The 16,383-nt window shown below is 45.3% G+C and overlaps 1 protein-coding gene across 4 annotated transcripts in view; it reads left to right on the top strand.

Annotated features, from left to right (window-relative positions):
• Window positions 1-15,323, top strand: part of EFEMP1 (EGF containing fibulin extracellular matrix protein 1) — a 102,170-nt gene extending 86,847 nt beyond the window's left edge. For 3 of the 4 annotated variants that reach the window (XM_006270872.4, XM_019500720.2, XM_019500721.2), the window contains exons 7-11: window positions 1,462-1,581; window positions 4,732-4,851; window positions 12,311-12,434; window positions 12,564-12,759; window positions 14,045-15,323. In XM_006270872.4, the coding sequence (XP_006270934.1) occupies window positions 1,462-1,581; window positions 4,732-4,851; window positions 12,311-12,434; window positions 12,564-12,759; window positions 14,045-14,203 (719 nt within the window). In that variant the 3' untranslated portion in view covers window positions 14,204-15,323. The remainder of the gene's footprint in view (window positions 1-1,461; window positions 1,582-4,731; window positions 4,852-12,310; window positions 12,435-12,563; window positions 12,760-14,044) is intronic. The other variant, XM_006270873.4, reaches the window with a different exon arrangement.
• Window positions 15,324-16,383: the final 1,060 nt, after the last annotated feature.

Here is a 16,383-nt window from a genome sequence, read left to right as displayed (position 1 = left end):
TAAGACAAATATTCCTTGATTTTGAGCACCTGTATTACACTAAGCATCCTTCTGGAGCTGTAACAACAATAATCTTCTTTAGAAACCATGGGTTCTCTCTCTCCTCCCCTACTAGAGTGGGAAATTGAATGCTTTTGGAACTGTGATGAGGACTGGGGACGGAAAAGGCACAGTCCCTGGTTTCTAAAGAACATTTCTTTAGAGGTCATTGTTGTTATAACTCCAGAACAGTACCAGATGTATTACAGGCATCTCCATCCATTGACCTTTACCAACCTGGAAGTATAAGCTGTCCTATCTCAAGAGGTAACTTCACAAATATATGTCAGAGGTTACGACTGTAACTGTTATACATCACATCTTTACTGGATACATGTGTGTAGGACAATTTCTCTAGAGAAGAATATTCACAAATTGAATTTTCCACCTTTTCACTTAGTGCTTCTAATAATATTGTTTTCATATAAACTTCACTACATTTTTGCTAAAAGCTAACTATAGAAGTAATATATAAGCATTCTCCCCTATTCATTTTAAACTAGAAGCCTTCATAAATCATAGACGCCAAATATTTTACTCCTGACATTAGCTGATTCTAACAGATTCTTTGAATATAGTGAAGAGTTTTGTCAATTGTATTAGTATCTGCAGATAGCTATTGCTGACATAATTCGCAAGCATTTGAAAATTCCACAAAAAATAGAAAAACATTAGAATTACAGTAATGATGGTTTCTTACAAAACACATCAAAAAGTGAATGGGAAGCTTTTTCTCCTTCACTATTCCTCTGTATGCACTTAAAAAGTCAACAGTATATGAAAAATAAGTATTAAAGATTCCAGATAAAGATACTGAAATTTCATGTTCACAAACTTTCCATTGAAAATGCCTTTCTTCTCTTTTCAGACTGCATTGTCCTCACATATGTTCTTAAGATGGGCATATCATGGAAAGAATCTAACATAGAAAAATGCCTTCCCCCAATATGGTCTATGCCTTGGAGCATTGCAAAACTCTCTACTTGTCTCAAAGGCGCATGTTATAATTGAAAAGGAATTTAAAAGAACAGATTTTAGGAGTAATAAATAGCTCAGATAAATCTTAACCACTGCATGCTGAGAGGTCTTATCAGTGTGTGTTCCTTATATCAATTATTTATAGACTTGGCATTTCATACCTGAAAAAAGATGCTGGAATGTGGAGTTTAATAGCTGCACTAAACATTTTGGAAGAGTTCATTACACATTAGAATAACTCTCATTCCTGGAAAACTATTCCAGTTTTTCTGCAAGGAATGAAAAGCACAGATCTGACATCGTTCCAGCAGCTGCAGAGTCTACCGAGATAGTTTACTGGGCTGCAGAACAAAGCACCCAAACTACAACTAATCCACTTAATCAGTTTAATTACCGGATTCAAAGACCTCGATGTGGATAAAGATATGTAATGTTTCCTTTCAGACATAAACGAATGTGATGCCAATAACCCATGTGCGCAACAATGTTACAATATACTTGGTTCTTTCATCTGTCAGTGTAATCCAGGATTTGAGTTAAGCAGTGATAGAATCAACTGTGAAGGTAATCTGCTCTCTTCTATATAATGTGTTAACAGAAAGATTCTTGGAACATGATAAATACCATTTCTCTCTTCCTGTAATTTTTCTGAAAAACAATTCTGTGAATTAATGAGGTTTCATAGTTTCATAGTTGGTAGGGTCGGAAGGGACCTGAGCAGATCATCAAGTCCGACCCCCTGCCATGGCAGGAAAAAGTACTGGGGTCAAAAAGACCCCAGCAAGGTGTTCGTCTTAAAGACCCCCAGGATAGGAGCCAGCACCACTTCTCTTGGAAGTTGGTTCCAGGTCCTAGCCGCTCTAACTGAAGTAGCACCTCCTGATGTCTAGTCTGAATCTACCCTCTGCCAACTTGTGACCGTTATTTCTAGTCACTCCTGGTAGTGCTCGGCGGAACAGAGACTCCCCCAATGCCTGCTGGTCCCCCCTGACTAGTTTGTAACAGGCCACTAGATCCCCCCTCAGCCTTCTCTTGTGGAGGCTGAACAGGTTCAGGTCCCTTAGCCTATCCCCATAGGGCCTGCCCTGTTGCCCCCTGATCATGCAGGTGGCCCTCCTCTGAACCCTCTCAGTGCTGTCTACATTCCTCCTGAAGTGCAGCGCCCAGAACTGGATGCAGCACTGCAACTGCGGCCTGACCAATGCTTCATAGAGGGGGAGGATCACCTCCTTGGACCTGCTCGAGATGCATCTGTGGATGCATGACAAGGTGTGGTTGGCCTTCCTGAACGCGTCCCCACACGGTCGCCCATGTTCATTTTGGCATCAATAATGACTCCAAGATCCTTTTCTGCCTCTGCACTGACAAGAAGGGAGTTTCCCAGCCTGTAGGTGTGCTGCTGGTTCTTCCTCCCCAGGTGCAGTACCTTGCACTTGTCAGTGTTGAAACCCATCCTGTTCTCATCTGCCCACCCCTGTAACCTGTCTAGGTCCAATTGCAGCTTATATCTGACACTGGTCAGGCCACAGTTGGAGTACTGCATCCAGTTCTGGGCGCCGCACTTCAGGAGGGATGTGGACAACATGGAGAGGGTCCAGAGGAGGGCCACTCACATGATTAGGGGTCATCAGGGCAGGCCCTACGAGGAGAGGCTAAGGGACCTGAACCTGTTCAGCCTCCACAAGAGAAGGCTGAGGGGGGATCTAGTGGCCATTTACAAACTAGTCAGAGGGGACTAGCAGGCATTGGGGAAGTCCATGTTCCCCCGAGCACTACCAGGAGTGACTAGAAATAACAGTCACAAGCTGGCAGAGGGTAGATTCAGACTAGACATCAGGAGGTGCTATTTCACTGCCAGGGCGGCTAGGACCTGGAACCAACTTCCAAGCGAAGTGGTGCTGGCTCCTACCCTGGGGCTCTTTAAGAGGAGGCTAGATGAACACCTTGCTGGGGTCATTTGACCCCAGTACTCTTTCCTGCCATGGCAGGGGGTCAGATTTGATGATCTGATCAGGTCCCTTCTGACCCTACTAATGATGGAACTATGAAGTTTAACCACTTTCTTATAGAGGTGCACCAATACATTGGTCCATATCATATCAGAACCAAAAGAAGTGAAATTGACATTATTGGCAATCAGCTTTTTTTGGCTGATGTGGCCGATAATGTCGCCGATAAATGCCACATGCATGGGCACAGCTGCAGCACGCATGCGGCCAGGAGTGCAGCTTGGCAGTGTAGAGAGCAGCATCCAACTCTTAAGTCTGTGGGGCAGAAGGGGCGAGAGGGGGAGGAGAAGGAGTGTAGGGGGTGCCAATTGAGGCCCCTGCGTTGAGAGGGGGAGTGGGGCTGGGGCAGGAGCAGGTGCTGCCTGGCCAGGGCAGAGTGAGGCATAGGACGGAGCTGCAAGGAGCTCGTCCAGGTGACACAGGGAGGGGATCTGTGCACAGGGTGAGGGCAGGCTGCTACTGTGGGCTGGGGCTGGCTCCAGGCTCTTTCTGGCGGGGGGGTTGGGCTGAAGCTGTACTTGGGGCAAGCAGTGGTGGTGCTAGGAGGGGGGCTACAGGGTGGGATACAGCCACCCCAAAATTCACCATAGCCCCCCCCCCAAATCCTCCCTCCCAGTGCCCCTGCCACCCAACCCAAACACAGTCCCAGCCCAACCCCCTCGTCAGGAATAGCCTGGCACTGACTCCAGCCCCAAGCATGCAGCAGGCAGCCAGCCCTTGCCCCATGCGCAGATCCAGGAGGCACATGCCCCCCATGCCTCCTTTGCGGTGTGTGCAGCGGCAGGAGCTGCCCTTCCTTCGCCATACCCCCGAAACGAGCCACTCTCAGCTCCATCCTGTGACTCCACCCCAGTTGGGCAGCGCCTGCCCCTGACCCAGCCCCACTCCCACTCCATCCCTCATGACAGGGGCTTCAATCTGCCCCCAGCATGCCCCTTCTCCCCAGCAGACTTACCAGCCAGACACATCTCTCCAAGCTGCCAGGCTTGCATATCGACAATCGGATTGGTATCGGTCAACATGGCTTTTTAATAATCGGCCATTGGTATTGACCCAAACAATCTTTATCAGTGCACCCCTACTTTCTTAATAGGGAACAGGAAAAAGTTTTACACAAAGAACTCCACACCCAAGCATAAGAACTGAGCTCAGGTCTCAAACAGGCACATTAGCCTACTGCTGTGCCACATCTGAATTCTATTACTTCACTTTTTCACAATAATGGGAATTATTAAATAGAATTAAAATGAAATTAAATAGCATTTCATCCTAACATGGTCTTGCAATCAATTGATCAACTTGCAAAGTTTCAAAAGCCAAGTAAAAACGGGACATAGTAGACAGTGTTTGAAGGCAAAAAATGGTCCTTAACATCTTCCTAAGGCTATTTCATATTAACTGCACTGCAAGTTACATACACAGACCAGGGTAAAATATCTCTCAGAGCTAAGCCGCCAAAATGTTTGAAACAGAAAAATATGTGGGCTCTCTTTTCTCAAGCCTATTCTGAAACTGTGTTGATATAATCTCTACTTACCTAAATGCATTTCATTACAGTTTCATATTTGGAAATAGCTAAAAAAATACCAGTTGAATTTTTTAATGGTTAGTCTTTGTAAAATTTAATGGTTAAAATGTAATGGTTAGTCTTTGTACAAAGTAGATTTTTAAGACAATAAGATCTAACTGTTTCTTTGCTCTCCAGATGTTGATGAATGCGGAACTTCAAGTTACATATGTCACTATCAATGTGTCAATGAACCAGGGAAATTCTCATGTGTCTGCCCTGAAGGATACCAAGTAGTAGGAGGTAGAACATGCCAAGGTAAGTGCACTAACCTTAACATTTTAACTACTGCAATATTAAAACAAGACTAAGACTACATGCCATAGGGATGTTTATACTACACTAAGAGAGATTGGACACTTGTGTGATAACTGATCACATAACTTACATTAGTTACATTTTTTACATTTTTATTTTTCTCTGGAGAGTTTTATGATTCCAAGATAAAAAAATTCAAATGGAGTGCCTAAACTTAGGCCATCACGTCCACTTTCAGGCACATAAAGAAGGGGCGCAATATTCAGAGATGAAAGCTGCCCAGTTGTTTTAGGTCTGTAAACATGGATTTGCACCAACTGTTACAGTTTTAAAAGGTTCCTAAGTTACACCATAAGTGACGGACAGCTGCTGTCTCCAATAACAGAAAATAGGTGTAAAAAAATTAGAAATACGTTAAATCCACAATATGCTTATGAAGTGCAAACAACAACAGACCTGAAATCAGTTTTCTTTTCTATCTAGTACTAAGTGCTCTGCAGGAGCAAATGTTAAATGAAGGAAGTGAGGTATTCTCCATCACCAAGGAGAGTAACTTATATTATGAACTTTAAGCATACAATTTCCATCACTATTTTGCAGTCTCAGTAGTAACTGCACAGTTGAAGTTATAACTAAGCTAAACTTTAATGTGGCAATTCTTTCCCATAAGCAACCTAAGAAAATCTACTTTCCACCTGCAGTTTGTCCTGCCTGTTTTCTTCCCAGCAGCAATTAAAAAGAAGAAAAAAGGGAGCTTGGTATGATAAAACATCTTGAAGATCTTTTTTCAGTTGTGGAGAAGCATAATGCCTTAAATTCATCTCCTCTGGGATGGCTGGATTTAGAAAATTCAAATTTATTCCATTCATTTCTTCTCAAGGATAATGGATGCTTTTTAGTATTTTTAAAAGCTCTTTTGAAATCCTTGGCATGCCCTGGCAAAGACTATAAACTCAGTTAACTGTTTATATACCAGTGAAATCAAATTTTCCTACTATTTTTAAGAGCCATGAATATTAACACTGACCACAGAGAAAACACAGTAATCATTTCCTTACTATTCTCATCCTCCCTGTAGCCCAGCCACCTGTTATCTGCATTTTTATGTTCTATCCACCCCTAACCCTCCTAGCAGTTACTCTTGAGTCCCAAGCAAGTTTACACATGCAGCTCATATCAGAAAGGGTGAGGAGATAGTGGTGAAATATTCACACACCTAGTCACTCCCCTTAAAACTTGCTATTTGATGTAGCAACTCCCCCAGCACTACTCTCTGCAAATTTTAGGGCTACACTGCACCCCACCCTCCCCAATGAGGCAGAGTAAAAGTTTTCTATGTTTTGTCTTCAGCTCCTGCAAGGGGAGTATTAGGGACAGGTATAGGCAGAGTTTCCATGCATGCATATACACCCCCAAGAACCAAAATCTCCATTACCATCTTTGATGATATAGAGTGGGGAGGCATTTCTTCCATGTAATAGGCATTTCTTTGGTCATGATGGAATTAAAAAAAAAAAAGTTATTTAACTCAAGGAAAGAGAAAAAAGCAGAGTCTTAGGTTCCTGGAAACCATGTGGCATATTAATTACTGTACCAACCATGCAAGACTGAGATGACCTGTTATTTGGAACACTAACATACAAATCAGTGGGGCTGTACTGGCAGAGTGAAAAAAGCAAATCACAGGCATCTCACACAGTGCAGTGGAGCTCAGTTTCATCTAGGTGTCATAGCCATGGGAAAGCAAAGCAGAAAGTCTGTGTGGGTGCATACAGACATTTAGTGAGGTTAGGGGAAGGTTAAAGCGAGTCACTCGATCTAAGGTGAATTGGGATTGGGGAGGGCAAGCAGGGAGGGTCAAGGCCTTGCGGTCAATCCCCAAGGCCTAGGGGAGTGAGGGGGGCAAGCAGAGTCTGCAGAACATTGGGGACAAACAAAGCATGCAGGGGACAAGCAGGATCTGCGGGGGGAATTGGGAAGATAAGTGGGGTCTGTAGGAGGGAACAGAGGGGCAAGCAGAGTCCACAGGTGGCTTCAGGGGTTGGGGGAGGCTCTCTCACCCCCCTTCCAACACCAGGGTTTATTTTTTGCCCACCACCCCAACCCCAAATAAACAACCCTCTCCCCCAGCAAGCCTGCCCCTCTCCAATCCCACCTGCCCCTCTGCCCACTCCAGTTTACTTTGATCGGCTCCCTGCACCAGGAGTGGTTTGCAGGATGTGGGGTTTGGTGGGCTTGGGGGTGGAGGGGTTGTCCATCTGAGGGAGGCAAAAGAGGTCAGGGAGCTAAAAGTAGCACAGTGCCAGGGGACAGGTAGGAAAAGCACAGCCCTGGAGCTGGGGCCAGCAGCTGGGCTTTCCCAGCTACAGGGCGGTGCTGGGAAATATACAGTTTCAATTAGACTGGTCTTGCCTGACCTGATCCAAGTTCGACTACCTCGGAGGTACAGCTAACTTAGATAGGGTCAGCCATTTTTAGACCTGAGCTTTGGTACAATTTGCACTTAGATTTCTAGTTAGGTCAATCTAAGTGTTAGCTCCACACCTGGGTGAACTAAATTAGATCAGGTGGCCACTTTTATTATGATCTAACCTCTCTGAAAATCTGTTCCTAGCCTGTGAAACAAAGGCAAGAAAGGCAGGAAGGCAGAGCAAAGTGGCAGAGCTAATAGGCAGGGGTAGCAGATGGGAAGGTCAAAAAAGATAACCGAGGCTACTTTCAGCCAGATCTGTCAGAAACAGGATATCAAGGCTCGCATCCTATATTTCCTCTCTTCCTTCCTATTCACTTCCCTGTAGATGTTCACCCTTCATTGCCAGAACAGAGCTACCACTTCGTCATTTTCCTGCCCCTGCAGTTAACCCTTTCACTGCAGCACAGGCCTCACCTCTTTCCCAGGTGTAATCTTTTTATTTCCTAAATCAGTCTACCACTGCATTATCTGTCTGCATTAAAATACTGTCCACAAAACTAACAGAAATTCTCAGACAAAAAAGTTGGAGATAAACACAAATAAAATTAATTAACTAAAGCCATGTTAATTAAAATGTTCATTTCTGTATGCAAAAAAGCAAACCTTTCAAATCCAGCCAATTCAAAATAAGCCTCCTAATCAACATTAGCCAAGACCATCTATCAGCCTTCTCCTCTCCATCAGAAATCTTACTTCTAGCAGCAAACAGCTCAGCAAGCTGCAGATACCTTGTTGCTGGCTATGCTCATTAATAACTCAGTACCTTTGAGGCAAGACCAAATAAATAGATATATTCAGTTTTTCCACTGGAGACTCAAGCTGTTGTCAGACATGCATTTGAAGTGGCCCAAATTCTACCTCAGTGCTGTATTGACATGCAGTTCAGATTGCACACCCCCACTGGCACACTTCAAAATCACAGCCATGGCATGCAGTGCCAGGGCTTTCCAACTAGGGTTGGACAGGGGCCAGCTTGGTTTACTGGCATTTCACACTATTCACCCATCCACAGCCTCATAGACTCACAGTCAGAAGGGACCTCAAGGTTGGTCTAGACCAGTGGTTCTCAACCTTTTTAGGCTCAAGGCACCTTGAATTAGACTCAGGACACCCCTGAGAAGATGCTAGCTCTGAGCTTTCATACTAATAAAGCAATACTTCTGTTGCAAAGAACTCAAAGATTAGAACATGGCAGAATGTTTATGACACTGTAGGCACATCTGCATGTAGTTAGTCACAATTAAAGGTACTACGCATTAGCCTAATGTGCAATAACTGATTTTTGTCAGGTGTCTACACATGCAGGCAACTGGCACTAAAATTAGTGCCAGTTCGTACCAGTCCTGCCATGTTGCCCTGTGGCCACTGTGAGGAGCTCCAGCCTCTGACCACTGCCAGCATTTGGCAGCCATCTTTGAAACTCTGATCCCTGGTCATCCTCTTCCCTGCCCAGGAGCCACGTGCCCAGTGCAGGGGCAGCAGGCAGCAGCTCCCACCTTGCCCACCCTGCCTCTCCACACTGTGGCTGCTCCTGCCCCCACCAGTAACACCCAGCACCCCATTGCTCCATCCACATCCCTGCCAGTGATGACTAGTGCCATGTGCTCCTGCTGAGCATGGTGCTGGCCCTGCTGCCCCCAGTAAGTCCCTTCCCTACCCCCAGGCTCCAGGAGAGCTACACATCCGCCAGCGCTGCCCAGGTATTGACTGCAGGAGGTGCTGGCCAACCCCCTACTCCTGCACTCCTCACTCCAGCTCACCTGCCCTGCCACCCACACCCCCCTTACACCTTGCCCACCCCCAGCACCACTCTCAGGACACGCACATGTTCAAAACAAAAAACTTTATTACCTTCAACCTTCACCCCCACCCCTCAACAAGCAGAATCCCCTCCCCCTCAACTAACAGAGCCCCTCCACCACCCTCCCCACCCACCAACTATAAAAAACCAGCTTACAAATGGAAACACTATTTATAATATTTTAGGTCTTCAAGCCCAGAGTGGGGAGCCATGCTGGGAGGGGGGCCTAGGGAACAGCCCCAGGGCAGATGCACCCCAGCCTCGGGATGTTCCCCTGCAGGTCCAGGGGCTGCAGTGACCCCAGCCAGTGGCAGCCTCTTGAATAGCTGGGTCTTCAGGTGCGTGGTATGAGGGAAAATGACTGGGCCAGGTGCAGGTGGGTGGCAGCAAGCCCAGGGCAGGGGCTGGGCCACAGGGTCTGGTGGGCAAGAGGTGCACAAGGAGCTCCTCCCAGGTCCAAGTGGGGGCCTGCTATGGGGCAATGGGAACTAGGGGTCCTGTGGAGCCATGGGCGGGGGCTGGACAGTGGGGGGCATGGATGCAGCCACCAGGCCCAGGAGGGTGTCCAGCTTTCCCCTGCTGTCAGAGCAGCTCTAAGTGCTTCCGCTCCAGGGCCTCTTCCCAGGGCAGGACAGGCCAGGCTGCTGGCAGCACCTACTGCTGTGGCTCCAGACCCCACTCTCCCCTGCAGGCCAACCACTCTGCTGTGCTGCCATGGTGCCCAGGGCGTGCAGGGCTCCCAGACAACTGGGGCAAGGGGCTGGCTGCACCCACTTCCTCCTGATGGGGGCCTCTCCGGGGAAGCAGCACAGGCCAGCCCCTCCCCCTGCACTGCCACTGTGTCCCAAGCATGCCCCTGCTATGTGTGCCCTGGGTGGTGCGCCATGAGCTGTTTGTGAAGGCTGAGGGGTGCCTGAGCCACTATGCCCTGCTACTGCTAATCTTCCTGGTGCCCCAGGCACACCTGCACTCCTGGTTTGGGACCCTGAGCTACGACAGCACAGGGGGCAAGCCCAGGCTGCACAGCAACCTCCACCACTGCCTAGAGGGCTACTTGTGGCAGCACTACACATCTCTGCCCCATGCTGTAAAGAAGGACATCGCCGCAAGCATTGATGCCTTCCTCAGTGTCTGAGAGGCCCTTGCCCACCCAGCTGCAGGGACACAGGCTGCTGAATAAAGTTCTGAACTGTGTCCCATGTCCCTATGTGCTATAGCGGGGAGAACCCAGGGCCAGGGGAGTGCTGGTGGGCCAGGGCCAGGGAGCAGCAGCCAGGGCCAGGGCCAGGGGCAGGTGCTGGGACCAGGGACAGGGTGGAGAGTGAGAGGGCACTCCTCCAGTGTGGGACTTACATGTGTCCTGAGATGGTGAGGCTGACGGCTTGGTGCAGGCCTCCCCATCGGTGATGGTGTGTGGCTGCACCTGGTGTCCATTGGCCATGGTAGGCCAGCGCCTGGTCAGGACCCCATCCCCTGTGGAGGAGCTAGCACTACCAGCAGTGACATTGCCAGCTGCGACTTGTGGTGGGGTCTTGGACTCCACCAAGAGCAAGGCAGCCACTGGCCAGGGCTCCCTGAGCTGGTAATGGATGCAGCAGCCAGGAACAAGGACAGGGCAGCATGCTGAAGGCCTGAGGGCCCCTCTGGTGATGTGTCAGGGCAGGGTGACGGTTTGGCCAGGCTGCTCTTCCGGTTACACTTGCAGAGGTGTAGCCTGGGTCCCCGGGTGCCAAAATATGGGTCAGCTCCTGCATAAAAACCATGGTCTTGTGGGCATGATCAGACCAACGACTGTAGTCAGTCATAGCCATCCATTGTGCCCGCAAGGCCTTGACCCTAATGCAGCACTACTGCACTGACTGGGAGTGCCCTTGCTCATGCATGCCACCTGACAGGGCTTCATAAAATGTGGCTATTCAAGTACCTGCCCTGTGCAAACTGCCTCTGCATATCGGCATGGCCCCAGAGCACCACAGCCTCTTCCTGGGACCAGTTGGGGGCCCAGGCAGTCGGCACAGCCATGTGCATACAAGTAGGGCCAAAGCTCAACAGAAAGGATGACATTCTCATCCCGCACCTACTCTCTGGGCCACTGCATAGCTGTACCTGTGTGGCCGGCCCTGGACAGCACTCAGGAGCACTCAGTAGAGGGCCACGGCCAGGGACTGGGAGCCGTGCAGCAAAGAGACACTGCTAGGGGTGAGCAGCAGCAGCGAACAGGTGCTGGCCCCACTGCCAGACAGCAGTCCTGGGGAGATAATCAGGCCTGAGCAAGGGGTGCAGCAAGCTGCAGCCCTTTGCAACACTCACTTGTGGCCAAGCAGGAGCTCTGCAGAGGGGTCAGGCCAGGCAGAGACAGCCTGTCCAGGGGGACACGTGGGGCCTGCTGGGCTCCTGAACACAGAACAGGCTCCCTCGGACTCCCTGGTGCGAGTGCCCCAAGGCACAAAATGTGTGGAGGCTTTTATATCCTGCAGCCAGGGAGCAGCCCAGCCCTGAAGCAGGAAAGGCAGCCAGCAAGGAGCCCTGGAGCTGGGCTCAGGTTAGCCCCCTAGTGGCTGGGCAGACCTAACACTAAAGTTATTGCTGGGTCACATCTATACATGCATTACTGCACATTAACCAACCACACCTAAATTAGATACCTGCATTTTCAGGTATCAAATATAGTTGCAATTATCCATTTGCAGGAAGCGTGCACACATGTAAACATGCACCCATATTGTGCAGTAAATTAGGCTAATGTGCAAATGTTTTAACACATCTCGTGTAGACGTGTCCCGTGGACTCCAATTTGAAATCTCTGGGTCTATCTTATGAATCATTTTCCCAACTGATAATATTCCGGAGCACCTTTAAAAGAATCTCATAGCACCCCAGGGTACCATGCCACCCTGGTTGAGAATCACTGATCTAGCCCAATCCCTGCACAGATGTAGGATTCGCTGTTCCTAACCATCCCATAAACCTCCAGGGGATGAGATACCTTGGTTTCCCTTGGCACCTTGTTCCATTGTCTTACAGAAGGCTTCAGAAGACTACACAGAGAAGGAAGTGCAGAACCAGAAGCACTGTTGTTTGCTTTATAAAGTAAAGCATTTCCTAAGTTTTTTCTTAATACCAAGTTTTTGTTCCATCTATTTGTGTGTACTGTAAATTGATTGGTTCCTTTCTTTCTCGTCTAGATATAAATGAGTGTGAGACCACTAATGAATGCAGAGAGGATGAGATGTGCTGGAATTACCATGGTGGATTTCGGTGTTATCCAAGAAATCCTTGTCAAGAACCCTATGTCCTGACATCTGAGAAGTAAGAGAATCCACGTACAGTTTTTAGGGTTATCCTTACTAGCCAGTTTTGCCAAGTGCAACTGAATGCAACTGAATATTGTAAGTTTGTACATCAGCAATGCTTAATCTATGTTTGCTTTTTTTCTAGTCGCTGTGTTTGCCCGGTGTCAAACACCATTTGTCGAGAGCTGCCCTACTCTATTGTATACAAATATATGAGTATCCGCTCAGACAGAAATGTGCCTTCCGATATTTTCCAAATCCAGGCAACCACTATTTATCCCAATACTATTAATACTTTCCGAATTAAGTCTGGAAATGAAAATGGAGAGTTCTACCTGAGAGTGAGTATCCAGGGAAGGGGGGAAAGGGCTGAAGGAGAGGGTTGGCAGTGTGTGAATACAGAGTGCTGGTGCAGCCCTGGCTCTTTCATACCTGTAAAATGCTGTTCTCTGAAAAATGGTACCGTGTTTGCTATCTCTCCCTAAGTTCCATGTCAAGTAACTGTTAGCAAATGCAATCTGACATTGAGAATCAAGGTAGGTTCTTTCTATCCAGTTACCTGGGGAAAACTGTTCAGCAAGCTAAGTTCAGACTTCAGTTACTCCTGTGTAACACCACTATTTTTGGTTTACATCTACTTTTATAATTAGGAAGTATTTACTGAGGGCTATGGAAAGGCTGCTTCTACCCTCACTTCCCTTTCCAGAATAACTGGTTTTAATGACCATTATTTAGCTTTCAAGTCTTAGGGGAATTTTTGTTTAATTTTTTGTTTGTGTTTCTCCCTTCTTTCTTTTAAAAAAGTAAAACATCTGTCATAGTTTGAGATCTAATGTGCTGACCTCTGGAACACTCAACTCCAACCAGAGGACAATTAAGGCATGCGCACTGTCAGTTCTTGGCCTGAGCCCATGCTTCTGGAACCATATGACAAGATTAAGATGTCTATTTGCATTACTAAAAATTATAGTGGGACAGTAGCAGCACCATAAGTTGCAGTTGCAGCAAAAGTTATGTTTTATATCTTTATTTTTCAAGAATGTTGTAAACATTTTTGAGAAAACAAATCATAGAATTTAAAAATACATATTATTTGAATATTTCAAGTTGGTTTTGTATGGGCAAAAAAGATGCACATAGAATTAGATGTAAAAAAATTACACTTTTTTCAAAAATTTGGAAAAGGCATCTTAATTTGTTGTACCCTTTTGTCAAATATTTATAAGCTCCTAGGTTCTAATCTTTGCCTCGCAGGTTGCTCTACAACTGCTTAAATAACCATATCAATTAAAAGTAAGGACCCCTACTATTTTTTACCTTATACTTAGCAACTTTTTTTTAATGACACAATAGAGAGTCCATGAGCTGAATACCAGGAACTCTCATTTATACTGATATTGTTCATAATTCCATGCACTTGATCATCCTTATAGGCTAGAGCCGTGACCATCCTCAACCCTAGAAGGTAGTAGATATGCGGCCATCAACAACTTTTTTCCACATAACACGGATGTTATACAAAGTCACTTTAGTGTAATTTTTATACTGAAGTAACGAATGTGAGCAACTTTGATGGTTTTGAATTGTATGAATTAAAATACGTTGTTTTTGTCATTTTTCTTTCAGCAAACAAGTGCACTAAGTGCAATGCTCGTATTGGTGAAGTCACTGTCAGGACCAAGAGAACATATTGTAGATCTGGAGATGCTGACAGTCAACAGTTTGAACTATCGTACAAGCTCAGTGCTAAGATTAACAATAATAGTGGGACCTTTTGCATTTTAGTTGTCATCAGTGACCCTTCACTGGCACCTAAAACAGCCAAAGAATATTATCAAAGAAAGCACTTACTATTTTATTTATAGATTTTGCTTTTTTTAGATTTATTTAGTAAATTGATATCTGTAATCCACACATTATACCTGTAACTCAAAATTAGTACGTGTTCCATATTATAATGTGAGCATTGTCACTTTCTGTATAAAGATTAAAATCTTGCCTCTCTTATCATACTCGGATTAAACACCTATTACACTTCTGTACAAGAAATTTATGCTTATACTTTTGTAAAAGTTCACATTCTTTTCCTAGCCAAGTAATTCATGCAATTAAAAAAGTGATCTATGTTTATAATAGTTTTAAATTCTAATTCAGCTACACTGACAATCTCAAAAGCAAAAAGTAATATAAAATTAAATGTTATACAAATTAAAAGATTATTTTAACAGGTTAAATTTACTTCTTTTTAACTGCCTTATGAGAGAGGAGAGCAGTCAATACAGAACTATTTCTTTAGATACATATGCTCTATATTGGGGGGCGGGGGGGGTGTCCAAATCTGGTTGTAGTAAATTTACATGGCAAGAAAAGTATATTTTGCATTGGGTGTTCCTTAAGCACCAGATATTATGCAGATTTTTCTAAATATACCATACAGTTATATTTTATATTATCCATGAAAAATGGGACAAGATAGGAAAACTTCTAGTAAGAATGAAACAGTCTACTAAGAATGAAACACTCAGTGGAAAACCATCATACTGAAAAATATCTCTGTATGAATATCACTGTTTAAGAGAATACTACTTATAGTTCGTGTTCAGAAGGTTACTGCATTTCTGGAAAAAAATGACATGCTACTTTTCAGTTTGGTTGTATACTAAGGCTTTATAACATTTGCTTCATTAGTAAATTATACCATATATTTTCAAGCAGTTGGTTCTATTCCTAGTTTTTATCATTCAGATTTTTGGTCTTATGTACAGTGTTCATAAAATTTGTAGTAATTCAAGAACTAATTACACCTGCTTTTGTAATATGTTAAAACTTCTTTTATTTCTTGTTTAAAATATAATAGTTTATACTTTGATGTACAGAGTTTTTTAATAAATACATTTCTCTCTTATACAGGGTTAATTTGTCTTTTAAGGTATTGTATAATGTGCAAGTGTAAATGAGCCAGAACCTTAACTACAGAAATCAGCACAGATGCACTGATTACAGTGGCATTACAATTTACACCACATTGGCCCAAAGTAACTCAAGCCTTTTTTTTTTTAAGTTTTCTAAAAAACTAAAAGCTACTATGTATTGTCATAAAGAAGACAAAAAGTATAGATTGAACCAGCTCTAAAATGCAGAAGTTCAGGCCTAGTCAAAGCCCAGAATCAGGACCCTGTTTTCTAATGTGCTCTGATGCTTTCACTGACTTTGAGCAAATACTGTATCTGCCAAAGGGCGCACAGCAGATGCTTGTGGAATGGGCTGACTAATAAGAAGTGCTAGCATTCCGGAGAAAGGCAGCGCAGCAGCCAGGAGAGCGTTTTGTCTCAGGCCCTGACCCTTCAGGACAGGACCCCAATTATTCTTAATCCACCCCTAAAAGAATTTGGGGGTGTTAAATCCAGTACCTTTCACAAATGCTGTTGTTAAAGTTTGCCATGATAGCTACAAACTATCTTTGAAAAATACATTTTACTTTTTGGCCTTATTCTCCCTCTTGCTTTGAATTTTCAAACAGACTGGCTAAGGAAATTTGGGTCAGTGGTCCACTAAATGTATTAGTCAATTACTGACTTCTCTTTGGATGGCTTTTTAATCCTTAGGACACTCTCCTATTCTGGAAATCAATCAACCCACAGTCAAACCTGTACAGCAAAGTACTTTGAAATCCTCCTGACTACAGAACCCTTTGGCCTGCCATATATTGTATTTACTTGATTCCAAGACGAGGCATTTATTATCATTCAACATGGAGGGGAGGAGCTCCTCATCTTGGAATTGAGTACAATTGGGGGGAGGGGGATAGGCAGCTGCTCCAGCTCTGGCTGCTGCCTGCCTCCCGCCCCTGCTGCCTCTACATTCCCTGCAACATCAGGCCTCCACCTCCCTTTACCCCCATTTCCTGATCTTCCCCCCTGCGCCACTTCTTTCCCGCACAGCCTTGAGCCCCTACACCATTCCCC

The sequence above is a fragment of the Alligator mississippiensis genome, chromosome 1 (assembly GCF_030867095.1).
Source record: "Alligator mississippiensis isolate rAllMis1 chromosome 1, rAllMis1, whole genome shotgun sequence".
NCBI lineage: Eukaryota > Metazoa > Chordata > Crocodylia > Alligatoridae > Alligator > Alligator mississippiensis.
The sequence above is the reverse complement of the archived record's forward strand: the minus strand, read 5'-3'. Positions and strand labels throughout refer to the sequence as shown.